Source organism: Microcaecilia unicolor, chromosome 4 (genome assembly GCF_901765095.1).
Source record: "Microcaecilia unicolor chromosome 4, aMicUni1.1, whole genome shotgun sequence".
Taxonomy (NCBI): Eukaryota; Metazoa; Chordata; class Amphibia; order Gymnophiona; family Siphonopidae; genus Microcaecilia; species Microcaecilia unicolor.
Genome location: NC_044034.1, coordinates 9,998,401 through 10,019,887, shown reverse-complemented (window position 1 = coordinate 10,019,887; position 21,487 = coordinate 9,998,401). Strand labels below are relative to the sequence as shown.

General features: G+C 45.0%; 1 protein-coding gene across 2 annotated transcripts in view; it reads left to right on the top strand.

The window, feature by feature from the left end:
• The first annotated feature begins 1,641 nt into the window (after nt 1-1,641).
• Nucleotides 1,642-21,487, top strand: part of LOC115468295 (E3 ubiquitin-protein ligase TRIM39-like) — a 37,501-nt gene continuing 17,655 nt past the window's right edge. Inside the window, exons 1-5 of one of the 2 annotated variants that reach the window (XM_030199924.1) lie at nt 1,642-2,064; nt 5,875-5,970; nt 9,880-10,110; nt 11,316-11,338; nt 14,507-14,616. In XM_030199924.1, the coding sequence (XP_030055784.1) occupies nt 1,651-2,064; nt 5,875-5,970; nt 9,880-10,110; nt 11,316-11,338; nt 14,507-14,616 (874 nt within the window). In that variant the 5' untranslated portion in view covers nt 1,642-1,650. The remainder of the gene's footprint in view (nt 2,065-5,874; nt 5,971-9,879; nt 10,111-11,315; nt 11,339-14,506; nt 14,617-21,487) is intronic. The other variant, XM_030199923.1, reaches the window with a different exon arrangement.

The following is a 21,487-nucleotide window of genomic DNA, read 5'->3' as shown; positions in this document are numbered from 1 at the left end:
CCTAGTTGTGTTGGATCGAGGTTATGGTTTCTGGTTTCATTTGTCTTTTCTTAGCTATCTTTCCAGAGTCACTTCTCTTCCAACTTTTACTTCCTCCCCCACTTCCATCTCTAGTATTGATCTTTTCCTTTCAGTTTTCTATCATTCATTTTCTGCTTCTTTTTTCAGATTTCACTCCTCATTCTTACCAACAGGTCCTCATTCTCCTTTTTTTCCCACCATCTCCTCCCTCCCTGGGTCCAGCACCCCCTTTCTCTTTCTCCCCTTCCGTCCAGCATCCCCCTCTTTGTCAAGCATCCTCCCTCCTATCTCTCTAGTCCTCCCTGTCAAGCTGGTCCAGCATTTCTCATGTTTCCCTGTCACTTGTGGTCCAATATTGCCCCCACCTGTGTCCTTTTTCTACCTTCATCCAACCCTATCATGTCGAGCATCTTCCATTTGTGACCCTAGTCCCTTTTCCCCAGATGTGTCCCTATTCTCCGTCCTATAGCCCTACTATGCTCAGTATACCCCCTCCAAATTCTCCCCTTCCTCTCAAGTCCAACATCTCACCATCTGTATCCTTTTCACAGCCCCATCATGTCCAGCATGTTTCTCTAACCCCTAAAGTCCAGGATATCTCCATCTATGTTCCTATTCCCCCTGCCAAGTTCAATATCTCCCCTAATGGTTCCATCAGGTCCAGCATTGCCCCCTTCCTTAAGTCCATCATGTCCTTTTCTATAACTTCACTCATTCTTCTCCCTTATGGTCCAGACCTTCACCCCATCTTCATGCATCCTTCTCTATGGACCATCTCCTCACCTCCTGTTCATATTCTCACTTTCCCTGAACACTCCCTTCCCGCCATTTTGTACCTCACTCTCTCTTCATAACCCCTCATGGTCACCTACACCTCATCTTCTCTTCACACTCCTATCATCCTGCACCTCACCCTCATTTCACATCCCCCCCCCCCTCCACATGGTCCAACTCTCTTTTTATACCACTTACTCTGTGCTCCAGCCCCTCATCCTCTCTTCCCACCCTCCCATGGGTGTAGGGAATGGAAGATGCAACAAGTCCTGGTGGAAGTAAATGCTGCTATGACTGCAGAAGTTTGGCAGCATCAGCAGTGGCCGAAGAAGGTGGATGACGGAATTTGGTAGAAAATCAACACTGGCACTGGCTGGTTGACAACCCTACGGATATTATGTTTTCTCTGATAGAGGGTTAACACTCCTCTTACATTTTTAACACATCACTTGCTTTTTTGACAGTTTGGTATTATAATCCCTCTGAAGGGACTTTAATGCTTTACTCACATCCTCCCTAGGTTTACCTGAGTCAACTGGTGCCTCTGTTCACACTGAAAGGGGTAGGGATTAAATGGGTTTCAGGGTAATAATTGACCTTCCTCTGCCCCACTTTTGCAAAAGCTGCCTCCAGGCTCCAGGTTACACACAGGAAACTTCAAAGTCACTGCTGTTCTCCCTGCAGCTCCCAGACCCCCCTGAGTCTCTGTAGCTGGGGAAAAAAGGGAGGAACTAGGAGACAGGAAGGAGGGCAGACAGCCCTGGTGTCTTCAAATTACACAGTCTCTGACAAACATCCTGTTTTTTAAGATGTGAAACAGAAACTGAATTCCTGCTCTCATTTCCTGTAAGAATCATGGCAGCTGCAAACCCTGCTCAGAGTCTGCGAGATGAAGCTTCTTGTTCTATCTGTCTGGATTATTTTACAGATCCGGTGATGACAGACTGTGGACACAATTTCTGCCGCTTCTGTATCACTCAGAGCTGGGAGGGGAGAGACACAGACTTCCCCTGTCCCCAGTGCAGAAAAAGATCCAGGCAGAGGAATCTCAGACCAAACAGGCAGCTGGCAAATATGACAGAAATGGTGAAAAGGCTCAGTCAGACTCCAGTGAGACCAGAAGAGGGGGATCTGTGTGAGAAGCATGAAGAGAAACTGAAGCTGTTTTGTGAAGAGGATCAGAAAATGATCTGCATTATTTGTAGAGAGTCTCAGGATCACAGATCTCACACCGTGATCCCCATAGAGGAGGCTGTGCAGGAATACAAGGTCTGTCTGTCTCAGTAGCTTTATTATCACACTGTGATCACCATAGTGGAGGAGTAGCCTAGTGGTTAGTGTTGCGGACTTTGATCCTGGGGAATTGGGTTTGATTCCCATTGCAGCTCTGTGACCCTTGGCAACTACTACTACTACTACTATTTAGCATTTCTATAGCGCTACAAGGCATACGCAGCTCTGTACAAACATAGAAGAAAGACAGTCCCTGCTCAAAGAGCTTACAATCTAATAGACAAAAAATAAATAAAGTAAGCAAATCAAATCATTTAATGTGAACGGGAAGGAAGAGAGGAGGGTAGGTGGAGGCGAGTGGTTACAAGTGGTTACGAGTCAAAAGCAATGTTAAAGAGGTGGGTTTTCAGTCTAGATTTAAAGGTGGCCAAGGATGGGGCAAGACGTAGGGGCTCAGGAAGTTTATTCCAGGCGTAGGGTGCAGCGAGATAGAAGGCGCGAAGTCTGGAGTTGGCAGTAGTGGAGAAGGGAACAGATAAGAAGGATTTATCCATGGAGCGGAGTGCACGGGAAGGGGTGTAGGGAAGGACGAGTGTGGAGAGATACTGGGGAGCAGCAGAGTGAATACATTTATAGGTTAGTAGAAGAAGTTTGAACAGGATGCGAAAACGGATAGGGAGCCAGTGAAGGGTCTTGAGGAGAGGGGTAGTATGAGTAAAGCGACCCTGGCGGAAGATGAGACGGGCAGCAGAGTTTTGAACCGACTGGAGAGGGGAGAGGTGACTAAGTGGGAGGCCAGCAAGAAGCAGATTGCAGTAGTCTAAACGAGAGGTGACAAGGGTGTGGATGAGGGTTTTGGTAGAGTGCTCGGAAAGAAAGGGGCGGATTTTACGGATGTTGTAAAGAAAGAAACGACAGGTCTTGGCGGTCTGCTGGATATGAGCAGAGAAGGAGAGAGAAGAGTCAAGATGACCCCAAGGTTTCGAGCTGAGGAGACAGGGAGAATGAGAGAGCCATCAACAGAAATAGAAAACGGGGGGAGCGGGGAGGTGGGTTTGGGGGGGAAAATGAGAAGCTCGGTTTTGGTCATATTTAATTTCAGGTGGCGTTGAGACATCCAGGCAGCAATGTCAGACAAGCACGCTGAAACTTTGGTTTGGATGCAAGATGAGATATCAGGGGTAGAAAGGTAGATTTGGGAGTCATCAGCATAGAGGTGGTAGGAAAAGCCATGGGATGAGATTAATGAACCAAGGGAAGAAGTGTAGATAGAAAAGAGGAGGGGACCAAGAACAGAACCCTGAGGTACACCGACAGGCAGAGGGATAGAAGTAGAAGAGGATCCACCAGAGTGAACACTAAAGGTGCGGAGGGAGAGGTAGGAAGAGAACCAGGAAAGGACAGAGCCCTGGAATCCAAGTGAGGACAGGGTATCGAGAAGTATGCTGTGATCGACAGTGTCAAAAGCAGCGGAAAGATCAAGAAGAATGAGGATGGAATATTGACCTCTGGATTTAGCCAGTAATAGGTCATTGGAGACTTTAGTAAGCGCAGTTTCAGTTGAGTGGAGAGGGCGAAAACCAGATTGTAATGGGTCAAGAATAGCATGTGAGGAGAGAAAATCAAGGCAGCGGCGGTGAACAGCACGCTCAAGTAATTTGGAGAGAAAAGGAAGGAGGGAGATGGGTCGGTAATTAGAGGGACAAGTAGGGTCAAGTGAAGGCTTCTTAAGGAGAGGTGTGACCACAGCATGTTTAAAGGCAGCAGGGACAGTCGCAGTGGAAAGTGAGAGGTTGAGAATGTGACAGATAAAAGGAATAAGAGTAGGAGAGATGGCATTAAGAAGGTGGGTGGGAATGGGATCAGAGGAACAGGTGGTACATTTTGAGGAAGAAAGGAGAAGTGTAGTTTCCTCAATAGTAACTTCAGGAAAGGAGGAAAGGGAATGAGGGGAAGGAGAGAGAGGGGAACGGACTAGTGGAGGGAGAGCTGGTGAGGTAGAGAAAGCAAGGTTTATCTTTTGAACCTTGTTGTGAAAGAATTCAGCAAGGGTCTGAGGAGATAATGAAGGGGGAGTTGGGGGAGGGGGCACCTTGAGGAGAGAGTTCAATGTGGTGAAGAGAAGTCGAGGATTAGAGCCAAGAGAGTTGGTCAGTTGGATATAATAATCCTGTTTGGCACGTAAAAGAGCAGATTGGAAGGAGGTCAGCATGAACTTAAAGTGTAAGAAATCAGCAAGGGCCCGAGATTTCCGCCAGAGGCGTTCGGCGGAGCGGGTACAGGAACGTAGGTAGCGGATATTAGAAGTCAGCCAAGGTTGGGGTTTTGTACGCCTTACAGGGCGGGTCATCAAAGGTGCAAGAGTGTCTAAGGCAGAGGATAGAGTATTGTTGTAAGAAGAAACAGTCACCTAACCCTCCATTGCCCCAGGAACAAATAAGTACTTGTATATACTATGTGAACCACTTTTGAATATAGTTGTAAAAACCACAGAATTGCTGTATATCAAGTCTCATTTCCTTTTCTCTATTTGAGATTCTACATGGAATGTTATTTTGGTTCTGGGGAATTGGATTCCATTCCCACTGCAGCTCCTTGTGACTCTGGGCAAGTCACTTAACCCTCTACTGCCCCAAGTACAAATAAGTAAGAATCAGGTGCTCAACATTAAAAGTTTATATTTATTTACTTATTTATGGCATTTTATCCCACATTAAACATGAATTAGATTGGAACCTGGGATCATTTAATTTTTCTTTTCCTGGAGTAATGCATTGCCCCCCCCCCCCCCCAGGCTCTCTCCCCAGCTATAGCCAGCTCTGCAATTTGGGGGGGGGGGGGGGGGCGCAGAGGTGGACTGGGGAGAGAGCCTGTTGTTAAACATTTACCAGCACACCACTGGTAAGATCAATCATCAAAACTTGAACCCTGGCTGCTGTCTATTCAGGCATCTTCCATCTACCTTCAGGGGTCAATATTCAGCCTGTGAGTTGTGGCTCCCAGAAGCTGTTCCATCATCTATCTTGTCTTACATTTCCCTATCTGTAAGAATGTGATATATAAAATTTCTCCTATCAAGGCACCAAATTCTCTTCCTAAATCAATCAACAAAGAACTCTATTTGAATTTTACTCACACCCTTTTCTTAATCTCCTTTCCCACCTAGGCCTGCCTAATTATGCTCTCACCTATCCACTCCTGAGATAGTCTAAATCCCTGGTTAGGACACCTTGTTCATGGTTCAGTTTACCTGGTTAGATATGGGGCACTGGAACTGAATATTACTGGTGCCTGCATATCTCTCAGTTCCACCCTGACTCTGCCCCCGAATCACCCCTCCCTCCACTGCCTGGACAGAACTTTTGCCAATATTCAGTGGCGCTGTTGGGTTAAGTGCTGTTTAATATTGGCTCATGGCCAGTTCAGCACAATTTAACCAGGCAGGAGCCTATCCTGGTTATATCACTTTGAATATTGACCCATCAGAATTCAGTTATTTCAAAGAAACGATCTAAATTGGAAGGGACATCTCACATTTACTACTACTACTACTATTTAACATTTCTAAAGCGCTACTAGGGTTACGCAGCGCTGTACAATTTAACATAGAAAGACAGTCCCTGCTCATTGAGCTTACAATCTAAAGGACAAATGTACACTTAGTTAAGTAGGGGTCATTAAATTGGAGCAGTCTAGATTTCCTGAAAGGTATAGAGGTTAGGTGCCGAAAGCAACATTGAAGAGGTGGGCTTTGAGTAAGGCTTTGAAGATGGGTAGGGAGTCAAGTCTGAAATTGTGGTTATAAAAATAATCACATGCTAATCAAGGATGTTTCAATATTCACAGAAAAAGCTTAAAATGCACCTGGAGTGTCTGAGAAAGGATCTGGAAAACCATCTGAAGTTTAAATCTACTGAAGGGAAGAAAGCTGAAGAGCTGAAGGTGGGTGTCTGTGTCTCCTTCTGAGTCAGTTTCTGCAGGGATTTTGTTACTCTCACTACATCAATCCCCTGAATCACCTGAATAACAGAACAATAATATTCAATCTGCCTCGTTACTTATAGTATGGAAACTATTTTGGTTCCTTATTGGCTGAGAACAGTCAGAGTCTGAATCCATATTTTCGAAATACCCTTGGCACCGGCCGTATCGCTCGCCGGGTTTAAAGCAGGATCGCCGGGTTGACATGAGATGTCCAGCTCCGATTTTCAGCCATAATGGAAATTGGGCCTATCCATCTCAAACCCGGCGAAATGCAAGGCATTTAGGCATGGGAGGAGCCAGCATTTGTAGTAAACTGGCCCCCCTGACATGCCAGGACACCAACCGGGCACCCTAGGGGGCACTTAAAAAAATTATAAACAAAAAGAAAACAGCTTCCAGGTGCATAGCACCCTTACCTTGGGTGCTGAGCCCCCCAAATCCCCCCCAAAACCCAATCTGCACAACTCTACACCATTAGCATAGCCCTAAGGGATGAAGGGGGGCACCTACATATGGGTACAGTGAGTTTTGGGTTTTTTTTGAGGGCTCAACATTAACCACCACAAGTGGAACAGGTAGGGGGGGATGGGCCTGGGTCCACCTGCCTGAAGTGCACTGCACCCACTAAAAACTGCTCCAGGGACCTGCATATTTCTGTCAAGGAGCTGGGTACGACATATCAGGCTGGCATACAGGCTGGCAAAAAAAGTTTTAGTTTTTTTTGGGGGGGGTGGGAGGTGACCAGTGGGGGAGTAAGGGGAGGTGATCCCCACTTCCCTTTGGTGGTCATTTGTTCAGTTGGGGCACTTTTGTCAGACTTGGTCCTAAAAATATATGGACCAAGTCCAGCCGGCGAAATGCTCGTTCGAGCCGGGCATTTTTTTTCATTATAAGGTGGAGCCGGCCATCTCGTAACCACGACCCGCCCCTTCCCTTCTTTGCTACCCTTGAAGGTTGGCCGGCGCCGCAACGAAAAAGCAGTTGGGGCCGGCCAAAATCTGCTTTCGATAATACCGATTTGGCCAGGATCAAGAGATCGCTGGCGATCTCCCGATTTGTATCGGAAGATCGCCAGCGATCCCTTTCAAAAATAAGCCCAAAAGTTATTCAAAGTCGTTAAATCGCGGGAGGATTGTGAAAAATTACAAGAGGAGCTTACGATACTGGGATACTGGGTGTCTAAATGGCAGATGACGTTTAATGTGAGCAAGTGCAAAGTGATGCATGTGGGAAAGAGGAACCCGAATTATAGGTACGTCATGTAAGGTTCCACGTTTGGAGTCACGGACCAAGAAAGGGATCTAGGTGTCGTTGTTGATGATACGTTGAAACCTTCTGCTCAGTGTGCTGCTGCGGCTAAGAAAGCAAATAGAATGTTAGGTATTATTAGGAAAAGAATGAAAAACAAAAATAAGGATGTTATAATGCCTTTGTATCGCTCCACGGTGCGACCGCACCTCAATTATTGTGTTCAATTCTGGTCACCGCATCTCATAAAAGATATAGTGGAATTAGAAAAGGTGCAGAGAAGGGTGACGAAAATGATAAAGGGGATGGGATGACTTCCCTATGAGGAAAGGCTAAAGTGGCTAGGGCTCTTCAGCTTGGAGAAAAAGCGGCTGAGGGGAGATATGATAGAGGTATATAAAATAATGAGTGGAGTTGAACGGGTAGATGTGAAGCGTCTGTTTACACTTTCCAAAAATACTAGGACTAGGGAGCATGCGATGAAACTACAATGTAGTAAATTTAAAACAAATCAGAGAAACATTTTCTTCACTCAACATTTAATTAAACTCTGGAATTCGTTGCCGGAGAAAGTGGTGAAGGCGGTTAGCTTAGCAGAGTTTAAAAAGGGGTTGGATGGTTTCCTAAAGAACAAGTCCATAAACCACTACTAAATGGAATTGGGAAAAATCCACAATTCCAGGAATAGCATGTATAGAATGTTTGTACGTTTGGGAAGCTTGCCAGGTGCCCTTGGCCTGGATTGGCCGCTGTTGTGGACAGGATGCTGGGCTCGATGGACCCTTGGTCTTTTCCCAGTGTGGCATTACTTATGTACTTATGGATGGCTTCCTAAAGGAAAAGTCCATAGACCGATATTAAATGGACTTGGGGAGAATCCACTATTTCTGGGATAAGCAGTATAAAATGTTTTGTACATTTTTGGGATCTTGCCAGGTATTTGTGACCTGGATTGGCCACTGTTGGAGACAGGATGCTGGGCTTGATGGACTTTTGGTCTGTCCCAGTATGGCAACACTTATGTACTTATGTACTTGGGATTCTGAATGGAATCTTGCTACTCTCTGGGGTTCTACATGGAATGTTGCTACTCTGGGATTCCAGAATCTTGTTATTCTTCAAGGTTTCTGCCAGGGACCTGGATTGGCCACCGTTAGAGAAAGGATGCTGGGCTTGATGGACCTTTGGTCTGTCGCACTATGGCAACACTTATGTACTTGGGATTCTGAATGGAATCTTGCTACTCTCTGGGGTTCTACATGGAATGTTGCTACTCTGGGATTCCAGAATCTTGTTCTTCTTTGAGGTTTCTGCCAGGTACTTGTGACCTGGATTGGCCACTGTTGGAAACAGGATGCTGGGCTTGATGGACCTTTGGTCTGTCCCAGTGTGGCAACACTTATGAACTTAGTAGTCCTCAAGAAAACAAGACTGAAAAGGTAGAACTGCAGGCTGAAGCAATATGGTGACAGCTGGAGATCGTGTACAGCCAGTGGGTGAAGTGAAGATCCCGTAACCACAGCTTCCTACCACTCCACCTTCTCTTTAGTGGCATTTAAATCACAGGATGTGCTGGTCTGTGAACACTTACTTTGTTGTTTTTGAGTTTTTCAAAGCTTTATTTTACTAAGCTGTGTTGGTGCCTATGTGCACCCAACACACATCAATTTGGAGTTACCGCCTGGCTACCATGTGGCCCGGGCGGTAATTTCATTTTTTACGCGTCTCTGTTACAAACGCACGGCGGAAACCAGGTGGTAATCATCATTTTACCCACGTAGATGATCACCGCGTGGTTAACACGTGACACTTTACCATTAAGTCAATGGGTGGCAGTAACGTCTCAGACCCAAAATGGACATGTGCCAATTTTTATTTTACCGCACGTCCATTTTCAGCCGTTTTTTACAGGCTTGCTGAAAAATGGATCTGCTCATGCCCAAAACACGCGCCTACACCAGCTCAGGCCATTTTTCTGTGCGCCTTAGAAAAAGGGCCCCTAAGTCTTAAAGAATCAACACCCCTTCATCCCCTCCCTCCCTCCACCCCCTCCCCCCCCAACTGTGACCACTTATTTTGCTCGCGGTGGTGTCATTAAAGAGAAGGTAGATCAGTGAAGAACCACCACTCAACAAAATGTTCAAAAGGGCAGGGCAAGATTGTGGGGTAGGAACAAGAAGGAAGCTGGGGCTAAATACTAGAAGGAGAACGAGAAGAATGAGATGCTAATGAACACAAAGGAAGGGAGAGAATGTGGAGATGTAGGGGGTAGATGCTGGGGAAAGTGAAATGGAGGCTGCTTGTGGTAAGGGGTAAGAATAGGAAAGAAGGGAGACCCCTCTTCTGCTCACTTAGAAACAATATGGGGACAACAGTTCTACCGAGATGGGTACATTGCACATGAGGAGAGAGGCAGAGGGAGTTGCTGGGCAGCGGATGGAGGAGATTGTGAAAGGGGGAAAAGCTTCTGAGTATGGTGAGAGAGGAAGGCTGGGAAAAGAGTGGGTGGTGAGAGGAGGAAGTGCTGTACCAGAGCCACCACTGAGAGGAGGGTAATGGAGCCACTGCAACAAAATCACTCTAGTGGTACTGAGAATTCTCTCTCCTTGTTTAATCCAGAGTGAGACACAGATCAAACGACAGAAAGTGGAGTCTGAGTTTGAGGAGTTACAACAGTTTCTGAATAAGGAGAAGCAGATCCTTCTCTCGAGACTGCAGGAGGAAGAGAAGAAGATTCTCCAGAGAATCAGGGAAAATGTGACCCAGCTAGAACAGCAAAGCTTCACCCTCAAGCAGCTGATCTCCGAGATAGAAGAGAAAAGTCAGCAGCCGGCCACCGAGTTACTGAAGGTGAGATTAGCAAATCTATTTCTAAGGAAGATACAGATCTGCCAGGAGGAATCAGGGCATTCAAGTAACAGAGGAGTGACCTAGTGGTTAGGGTGGTGGACTCTGGTCCTGGGGAACTGAGGAACTGAGTTTGATTCCTACTTCAGGCACATCTCCTTGTGACTCTGGGCAAGTCACTTAACCCTCCATTGCCCCAGGTACAAATAAGTACCTGTATATGTAAGCCGCATTGAGCCTGCCCTGAGTGGGAAAGCGCAGGGTACAAATGTAACTAAAAAAAAAAAAATATCTTACATAAGGGCTGATTTTTCAGCCAGCAGCTGCACTTACCAAATCAGAGCTTTTAAAATAATTTCATGGGTCTTAAATGGCCAAATCCTCCTGCTCTGAAGAAGGTGTAAATTGCTGTATGTGCTCTACACAAGTCATGTGATTTTAATGATCTATAATTGAGTCGTTGAGTGAAAAGGTACCAAACGTGGGTTACAAATAACAGAGATAAAGGCTATAAAAGTTTGGAGGGGTAAATTGGGCAACTTTCATTTTTGAAAGTTTTGTGTACTGTAGGGTCACTAGATAGGGACTATGTAGCTTTTTCACAACATTGATGTTTTTCATGTTCTACAACCTAAAAACTGTGGGTATGTGATTTCCGGGGTTAATCACTTAATTGATAAACATTTCTTATTTTTTAAAGATGTAGTTAGTCCATTCCTGAGGCTGAAATTTTGCAGGATTATACAGTTGATATCCCTCTGGTAGAAATAAGTCACTTACCTCATTTTTGATACCTTTTCACCCAGATATCACAACTCCACCTCTGCCCAAACCAGGCTCTTGAGAATGTCTACATGGAGATCACAGATCAGAGCCACTAAGGAGGTTTCAGTACTGTGCCCCATCCAAAAGTCTGATTGATTGGCATAAAGGACCTGTGTTTTATCTAAATACTTGAAAAGTTGCCCAAGTATCAATTACAACTTAAGAGATAAATGTTAGGTTCGAAACAGGCTGATAACACTTGTTTCCATAATGAGTTTGGGTGTTTCTTATAGATTTTTGGATGCTGATCATAGAAATGGCATCAAAATTTTGTAGCTGTTTTGTGATTGAGCAGATCTGTGAGTAGAGTATCCTAATGTATAATGTGTTCTCATAAACTGTGAAATCTAACTAGAAATATTCTCTGTTTCATTTCCCTTTAGGATGTGAAGGAAGCCCTGAGCAGGTACAAGTTAGTTTTCTGTCCTTTTCTATGTGGCTGGATGGATTTTGAGTGAGAAAGAAGGGAATTAATCGATTGGTGAAAGAGAGAGGAGTAGCCTAATGGTTAGTGCAGTGGGTTTTGATCCTGTCAACCTGGGTTCAAGTCCCACTGCAGCTCTTTGTGACCTTGGGCAAATCACTTAACCCTCCATTGCCCCAGGTACAAAAAACCTCCGATTGTGAGCCCCGTAGGGACAGAGAAAGTACCTGTATATAATGTGTACAGTGCGGTGTACGTCTAGTAGTGCTATAAAAATGATTAGTAGTAGACGTGGAATTGAGAAAGGGAGGTGGGATTAAGTGAGGAGAGGGAGAACTAAAGTGTGGAGGAAGAACTGAGAAATGAAGGGGAAGAGATGGAGGAGAGGGGAGGAGAATTACAGACCAACCTTCTCTTCCCTCTGATTCTCCCTTTTCCTCTCCCACCAACCTCCCTGTCCTCACCTATTTGGCCCTCCATGAATCCTCTCTTCATTCCCCACCAAACTTCACCCTGTGAATCTCCTTTCCACCTCTACTCTGCCAGTTGTGTTGCCCCTCAACCATAGGCGGTCAGTGGCCCAACTGTTTGGGGAGGCTAAAGGGGGCGGGGTTAGGGGGTGGGGCCAGGGGTGGAGCTTAAATAAAAATAAAAGTCACAATACCTTTTATTAAATTTAGATATTAGATATATATCATATGTCAAAGAATAAAGTGGTTGCTCAAAGCATATACTAACCACAATCGCTCAACTGCAAAACACTATGCACAACTTTGTGCAAAAACACACTCAGAACCTTACTGTACCATAAATATTACACTGGGCAGAACCTAATACACCAATATACCACCCATACGGAAAATGCAGACCGTCAACAATATGAAACAAGGGATCATAATATCACAATTCTCATGTAGAGCCACAAAACACCCTTTTAGGGTGGATAGTGTTCACAATGAGCTCCTTTTATTAACGACCATATCTAGATCTGTCAAGAGGTAGTGTGTCATGATTTAGGCTCTACACCCTTTCTGATGCTTTGGTGCCACCTCAGTAAGGCCAATACACAATCTCTCCATTGCAAAACACTATACACAAACTTGTGCAAAAACAGAGTCAGAACCTTACTGTACCATAAATATTACACTGGGCAGAACCTAATTCACCAATATACCACCCATATGGAAAATGCAGACCGTCAACAATATGAAACAAGGGATCATATCATCACAATTCTCATGTAGAGCCACAAAACACCCTAATTCATGTTTAATGTGGGATAAAATGCCATAAATAAGTAAATAAATATAAACTTTTAATGTTGAGCACCTGATTCTCAAAGTGGACATATTCCAAACACTATCATGAAAATAAAATGATCTTTTCTACCTTTGTAGTCTGGTGACTTTTTCTGATCATGCTGGTCCAGTATCCGATTCTGTTGCTATCTGTTCTCAGTAAAGGTCAGGAAGTCATCCTCCTTAAATATCTCCCTGGCAACCCAGGACACCTCCAGCCAACCCCCCCTCCCCCCTCTCCCAGCAGTAAGGTAAACAAACCATAAACCAATTTCTACAACAGGACAAGGCTAGAGGGCTTCCACTGCAGCTCCTGCTATGAGGATGAAGGTAAATCAACAATTTAAACCCCTCAGAGCACAGCAGGGGAGGCTTAGCCTGTCCAAGCCTCTTATACCGGGCGCCTATGCCCTCAACCCTAGTGCAGAAGGAGTTTCTGGTGATGGTCTCTGCTCTGACGCTGTCCATAACAAAGTAATTCTATAAAAATATGTTTATATTTCTTTGAAGGGTGAATAAACATGTGGATAATGGTGAGCCAGTTGATACTGTTTATCTGGATTTTCAGAAGACATTTGATAAAGTTCCCCATGAATTTCTCCTGAGGAAACTAAAAAGTCATAGGATGGGATACAGTGTCGTATTCTGGATTATAAGAACATAAGAGTAACAGTTGGGGGTAGTGGGTATTGGGGGGTTCAGCAGACAAGGTAAGGGACCAATGGTGAGATGTGTACCTGTGGCGTACCGAGGGCGGGGCGGTCTGCCCCGGATGCACGCTGCTGGAGGGGTGCAGAGAGCAGCCACACGCCTGTCGTCTCCGCTGGTTCCCTGCTTCTTCTACCCAAGAACAGGTTACTTATCTACAATGACACCCAGATCTTTTTCTTGAGCGCTGACTCCCAAGATGGACCCTAGCATCAAGTAACTATGATTCGGATTATTCTTTCCAATGTGCATCACTTAGCATTCGTCCACATTAGATTTCATCTGCCATTTGGACGCCCAGTCTTCCAATTTCCTCAGATCTTCCTAAAATATTTCACAGTCCACACGTGTTTTAACGACCTTGAATAGTTTTGTATCATTTACTAATTTGATCACCTGACTTGTCATTCCAATTTCCATTTCATTTATAAATATGTTAAATAGTACCGTTCCCAGTACAGATCCCTGCGGCATTCCACTGTTCACCCTCCTCCATTGAGAGAAATAACCATTTATCCCTACCCTCTGTTTTCTGTCCAATAACCAATTCCTAATCTACACTGGTTAAAAGATAGAAAACAGAGTAGGATTAAATGGTCAATATTCTCAATGGAGAAGGGTAAATAATGGGGTTCCTCAGGGTCTATGCTGGGACCTCTACTTTTTAACTTAGTCACAAATTAATTAGAAATTGGAATAATGAGTGAGGTAATTAAATTAGCAAATGATACAAACCTCCAAAAACCACCAAAATACTACTGTACACAACTACAATAGCCCTTATGGCTGCAGTCATCACCTATATGTAGGTACAGTAGGATTTTGGTAAGTTTTGGAGGGCTGATACTTTCCACCACAAGTGTAACAGATAGAGTGAGATATGGGCCTGGGTCCCCTTTTCTATAAATCCCACCCTAACACACTCCCTTGCGTAGCAAAATGTTTAAAAAATGGGTTTCAAAAATAGCGATTTCCAAATGCCATTTTGTGCCACTTTTTGAATGTTTTCCTATTTCAAAAATCAGTCCCATAGTCACAGAAAACTGAGTGTTTATGGTATATTTCATTCCTTCCGCTGTTCATATCTCTATCCCCTGGGTGTGAACATCTCTCAGAATAATCCCAGTGACTCTCTAACCTATAGGTGTCAGAAAATGAAGTTTCCAGTACCAGAGGCTGTTTCTACTGATCTGAAAATGGGTTTCCAATTGCGCTATCCTCAGCAGCTGAAGAAATGGATTACAAAATTTGGAGGTGAGGAATTGATCTCTTTTTAATTTGGTTTGTCTTCTTTTCAAATGCTCTGGATGATTCCACTAAAAATATGCAGAAATAAAAGTATAAATCTGAGATTTTCAGTGCTGGGCTGTACCAAGATACTGAGTATTTGGATATACATTGACTGACAATATTCTGACGGGTACCGAATAATAACCCAGATAAAGTTACCACATCCCTTTTGTTGTCCTAAAGTTATCCAGTTAGTAGACTGAATCTTGCCACTAATGAGGTAACTTCTGAACCTCCAAACCATCCTGGCACTGTGTCGATAATGCCAAGACAGACTGTCCAAATTTCAGCGCTATTATTGACCCTGAGATTAGCAAGTTTAGTGTGGGCAGTGGAAGGATAGACTGCTCAGAGTTGTTGCAGTACAGTGACGGGGTAACGTACCAAGAAACTATTATCTATTGGTGAAAATCTGAGATTGTTCTGACCACAGACAGAAACATTAAACATCTCGGTAGGTGGAGTCCATAAGCCCCATCCAGTCTTCCCATCTCGCTTACCACAGATCTTCAACCATCATTTTGCAAACCCTGAGAGATTCTTTTGTCTTCCACAGATCCACCTTCCTTTCCATGAAAAACTATTTCCTCAGCTTGGTTTATCTTTATACTTATTAACATTTTTTATACCGCTTAACTTTCACATACTCGTACTACCAAAGGCCACTTTTTCCCGCGCCTTGGTAAAAGGAGGGTGAATGTTGAAAATCAGTGATAAAGAGTAACTAGAGCACCAGAGTGAATAAAGTGTAAAGAAAGTGATCAAAAATAACTCTAACGTCAAAGTAATTCATGTGTGAAAAATGAAAAGAAGCCATCAGAAACCTTTAAAAAGAGTATAAAGAAATCTTGATGCTATAAAACAAATTAATGATCGAACATAAGACCACACTGGCTTTACTTGCCGCACGGCCATTTCCTGCAGGAAAGAAAGATTAACCCTTTTACACCAGTGCAGGCCCCCTTTTGCCTCAGCTTGGTAAAAGGGGTCCTTTATGAACAACCAAATCAAACAATACTTGCAGATGGTCGCGCCAACTGTTAATTTTCTACCACGGGATTCGGTGCATTCTAAATTGGAATTATCACCCGACTCACGTGCTAGCCAGTGTATAATTATGGTACAGCCATAGACCCCCCCACTGGAATGGTGGCGGGCCCAGTCATAGAGCTCAGGCCATTACAGACCTTGGCTGAGTCAGAAATCTGATGGCTGACATAACTGGGAGCTTACTGGAAAAGTATGGCCTAGTTTGTAGCCTGGATTGAGGCCTAAATAAGCTAAATTAGGAAAAGTTAGGTTAATAGATATGGAAACAAAATGGAGGATTTCAGCACAAAATGGAAGCCGTATCTGTTACAAAGTGGAACAAGTTGAGAAATGAGACTTTCCTGTGAGCAGGATTGTGGTCAGCCATGGTGTGAGAAAGGAAAGGTGTAGCTGGATGCAGGGTCTTGCTTAAGATTTGTGGTCAAGCGAGCTAAAGACAAAACCATGTTAGCAAGATAGAAGCTACTCATTAGCATGAGCCAATCAGTGACAACCATGACATTAGCATAGATCCAATCAGGTATATTTACTGTCATATTATCCATATCCTGAGGGCACCTATAAAAATCAGGGTATTTCCTGGTTTAAGTTAGAGAGAAGGGTTGCCACTCTCTCTCTCCAAGGGAAACCAATGTGTCCAGCAGAATTGACAAATTACCTAATTGCTTTCCCTTGTAAAACCTCTAATTGGTAAGAGAAATTATAAAAGATTAGGAATTAATTAACACCTGTTTGCAGCTGGATTATTATATTCCTATAATTAATTGATTGTACGTGTCTGTTGTCAATCACTGATTTGACTTGTACCTTGGCAAATAAACTCCTCATTCCAAATGATGATTTGTGGGCTTCACTTAATGATGAAAGGCTGTAAGTATAAATGCTTTTGCTGTATCAGGCTATCTTTCGCTGCATTGTATAACTTGTAATCTAAATCCAGTTTGTCATAAGGCTGGTATCTTTTCCTTAGACCTAACATCTCTCTTAGTGGCAATTCCTTTTAGAACTTCACAACTTCTTGATTACCCCAGTACTAGTGCTATTTAGAGATGGAGTCAGATTTAAGGTCACTCCAGCCTTCTTGGGGGTCTCTGGACCCCTAAATTTAAAACACCAGGCAGCAGTGTCAATTTGTCACCAAACACTTAGCCACCCACTTGGGGTTATCCTGCAGCAACTTAAAGGGTCTATCCCCAACACAGCTCAGGTCTGCCTGCACTTGCTGCTTGTGCTCTACACTAGCACCCTCCTCCCACAGACTGGGTCATAACTGCCTCTGGGCGAGTCTCCCGCTCTCAAGTTATCCCCAGTGATTTCTAGGTTACTTGGGCCACAGTCCCAGTGGTATCACAATTCCCAGAAAGCACTCACAGACCCAACAAACAAACCACCAGGTTTCTTTATCAGTCCAGACAAATGGGGCAAACAAACAAGTAGGTTAATTCTCTTAAAAATATTGAACAGTGGAACAAAATAGTGCAAATAGCAAACAATAACAGGTAACTGAAATATAACACTAACTAAACATCTGTATACTGCCTAAACAGTACCGGGGAAGATCAGGACATATAATTCACAGAGCCTCAGCTGAAGTGAAACTCCCACTTTTACCAGCTACTAGCACACTCACAAAAGAAAACACAGTCTCCCTCCAATACTTAAAGTTCAAAGGAACATCTGGAAACACTGCTATTTAGAAAAAGTGGACTCATGGGAAAAGAGCAGCACGTGTCACGTAATAAATAATGCATAACGCTGATGTCACATAATGGCGCAAATTGGGCAGCTAATGAAAAGAATAGCACATATCTCATATAAAAAACACAAATATAACTAGCATATTATCCAGTCAATATCACACTAATTATGCAGCGTTTTCTCATTATTATGGCTCTTAAAAGGGTGGGGGGGAGGGAGTGAAAAAAGGAATGTTGTGGGGTGGGAATATGGTTGTTTATATGACTGGATTCATATGTTTTTGTGGATTTTGCATTAAAATGAATACAAACATAATGTAATTTGTTACATTTTGAACCTGTAATTGTTTTTCTCCTTTTCTGCTTATTCAGTCAATAAACAGATTTAAAAAAATGAATACAAATAGGCTTATTTTCTAAAGAGAAGGGTGCCCATCTTTCGACACAAACCGGGAGATGGGCGTCCTTCTCTCAGGGTCGCCCAAATCAGCATAATCGAAAGCCGATTTTGGGCGCCCTCAACTGCTTCCCGTCGTGGGGACGACCAAAGTTCACGGGGGCATGTCGGAAGCATAGCAAAGGCGGGACTGGGGCGTGCTTAACACATAGGCGTCCTCGGCTGATAATGGAAAAAAGAAGTGCGCGCACTTAGCCGACTTTTTTTTCTTGCGACCAAGCCTCAAAAAGGTGCCCGAACTGACCAAATGACCACCGGAGGGAATCGGGGTTGACCTCCCCTTATTCCCCCAGTGGTCACTAACCCCTCCCACCCTTAAAACAAAAACTGTAAAAATATTTTTTTCTAGCCTCTATGCCAGCCTCAAATGTCATACCCAGCTCCCTGACATCAGTATGCAGGTCCCTTGAGCAGTTTTAGTGGGTGCAGTGCACTTCAGGCAGGCGGACCCAGGCCCATCCCACCCCCTACCTGTTACACTTGTGGTGGTAAATGTAAGGCCTCCAAAACCCACCACAAACCCACTGTACCCACATCTAGGTGCCCCCCTTCATCCCTAAGGGCTATGGTAGTGGTGTACAGTTGTGAGGAGTAGGTTTTGGGGGGGGGGGTTGGGGGGGCTCAGCAGACAAGGTAAGGGAGCTATGCACCTGGGAGCTTTTTCTGAAGTCCACTGCTGTGCCCCCTAGGGTGCCCGGTTGGTGTCCTGGCATGTCAAGGTGACCAGTGCACTACGAATGCTGGCTCCTAAATGGCATGGATTTGGTTGTTTCTGAGATGGGCGTCCTCGGTTTCCATTATCGCTGAAAACCGGGGACGACCATCTCTAAGGTCGACCTAAATGTTGAGATTTGGGCGTCCTTGACCGTATTATGGAAACGAATGATGGCCGCCCATCTTGTTTTGATAATACGGGTTTCCCCGCCCCTTTGTGAGGACGCCCTCAGGAAAACTTGGGCGCCCTGTTCGATTATTCCCCTCAGAATGAGTTATGTTTCAACAGTTTTATTGATGATCCTTCAAAATGAACATACAGCATATCATTATGCTAACAATCCTTCAAAATATAAATAGTGATAATTGGAACATCAGAAGTTTTAACGTTTTCTACTCCCTCCCACCCACTCTCTTAACCCCCCTCCCCCTCCCCTCCAAATTGAGCTTCAACAACTTTAATTATACAACAATTTAAGCAACTGATAAGCTCAGAATATATTAAGTTGGGAAGAGATAGATAGAGCTGGCTACCCAAAAACAATCCATAACCCCAATCCAAGTTTATGGTAGCATACCCCACCTCCTACACCACCCCTAAGAGCGATACCACTCCCCCCCCCCCCCCCCCCCATGAGATAATACTAACAACCAGGCTTTTGAAGCTCGGATCACAAAAGACGTTGACAGAAAAGGGAGATAGGAAACCCTTGCTCAGCCGCATCCTCCACCTAACCCACCAGGCAACAATCCAGAACAAGAACACCTATTGTGAACAATGCCCCCCCCCCAGAACCTCCTATATGTTGTTAGCAGGTCTCCTCCTTCAGGCCTCCCAGCAGGTAGGTACTCGGCTGACCCTGGAAGGGCCCTTCTGTGGACACAGCACTCCAAGAAGACAATTCCAAAAGATATGCTTAAAATCGCTTTTATTCCATCAGCAAGGACAAGACATTTCCTCTTCCAGACAGTCTTTGGTCATACTACACGCCAGCCCTCATTCCCCTGTGGGCCACAGTTCCTGGACACAGATTAAATCCCTCACTGCTTCTCCAGCATGGCAGAGTTTCTGGGAACACTAAATCACTTCCTGTTTCCCAGCATGACAAAGTTCCTGGACACAGTTTAAATCACTCACTGCCTCTCCAGAACGGCACGACTTCTGTTCTGGCCACAGCTGAAATCACTCACTGCTTTACAGCCTGGTACCTCTTTCCCCATTGCATGGAACAGCTGCTTAACGTTTCCTCCAAGCTTTCCACAGCCTTGAAGAAGGTTTGTTATGAAGCCTTTTAACTTCCTCTCTTGTACCTGAGCTAGAGCAGCAATCACCATGGGCTCACTTCCCCAGCCATCTCCGGTTTGGGTTTCCTCTCCAAACCCTTGCTCTGCCTCCCATTCCATGGGCTCCTCTCCCTTTATCATCCTCAGCTAGTCCTGTCCCTCCTGATTATTCCTCCTCAGCCAATCCCCCTCCTCTCCCTCGTGATCCTGGGACTTGTAGTTCCCTTGCTGCTCCCTTTGCTTGCCCCCAGGACTTTGCAGAGGTTCTTAGGAACTGTAGTCCTCCTCCCTTCTCCTGCTCTTGGGAAACGTATGCCTCTGTGGGGACGTGGCTTCCCAGCCCCTAGGATCCTGGGACTTGTAGTTGGAATCCCGGGTATGAAACCTACCCATCTTGCTCCTCTCTCAGATCCCTTCTTCCCTGTCGCTCAGGGGTTCCTCACAATGTGCCTATCGGAAAAGTTTCAATAAACCCTCCCCTAGAGTTCTCCACCCCCCCCCCCCACTCCATGTTATTCCCTTCACAGCTACCCACCCTCATCCAGAGCCTGATAACTCACCAAGCTGATTAAGAATAAAGCTGCGGGCCTGAGGTGCTAGAGCTTGGATATACTAGGGTTACCATATGGCTCCAGTGTTACGTTCCTCACCTGGTTTCAGGTCTGCGTGGCCGATTCGCCAGCGAGGTGCGGTTCAGCTGAGATAGCCGGCTATTTTGGATGTGGTTTCTCCAGGATGGGTCTGTTTCTGTTTCCTGTTTCTGACAGCCGTCATCTTGGTTAGATCAAGGACAGCAGCCATCTTGGCAGGCTCAGGAGAGGGCAGCCATCTTGGAGTAACGAGGTCAGGAAGCCCATATTTGGACGTAGGCACCTCTGCTGATGGGGGCAGCCATCTTGAATCAGCTGCACATGCTTGAGCCTAATTCCTCCACTACTTAAGGCCCTGCCTTCAGTCCTTTGTTGCTTTGGCCTCAATTGTCTCAGAGGTCCACGCTGGAGATCTGTTCACCGGCTTCCCTCAGTTCCTGTTTTCCTGTGTACCGGACCTCGGCTTGTTTTCCTGACCACGATTGTTTGCTGCCTGCCTAGACCTTGGACTGGTTTGACTATTCTTTGCCCTACGGATTACTTGGCTATTGGACTGTGTCTGCTTGCCTGTCAGCCTGGTCAGCGGCTGTGCAACCCCTCCGGTTCCAGAAGTCCTGGTGGCCACCTACAGCTGGGAGCTCAACTCTTGGTGAACGGTGGTCGCTTCCCAGGTGAAGCTAGGGGTTGTCTGGCTGCCTGACCGAGTGCGGCGTCACTCCATCTCTGCCGTGCTCAGTCGGGGTACAGGGGCTCACTACCACCTGGTCATAACATCCAGAAAAGGAGGACGGATTGAGCCAGCCGGGTTTTACTTCCATTGCTTTCAATGGAAAGCAATTGCTTTCAATGGAAGTAATTGAGCCAGCCGGGTTTTACTTCCATTGCTTTCAATGGAAGTAAAACCCGGCTGGCTCAATCCGTCCTCCTTTTTCTGGAGCCATATGGTAACTCTAGGATATACCTCTCCCAAGTTAAATAGAATTGTCGTAATTTAAATTTGAAGTGTGAGTCTCGAAGTTGCGCCATTGCTAATAAGAAGGAGC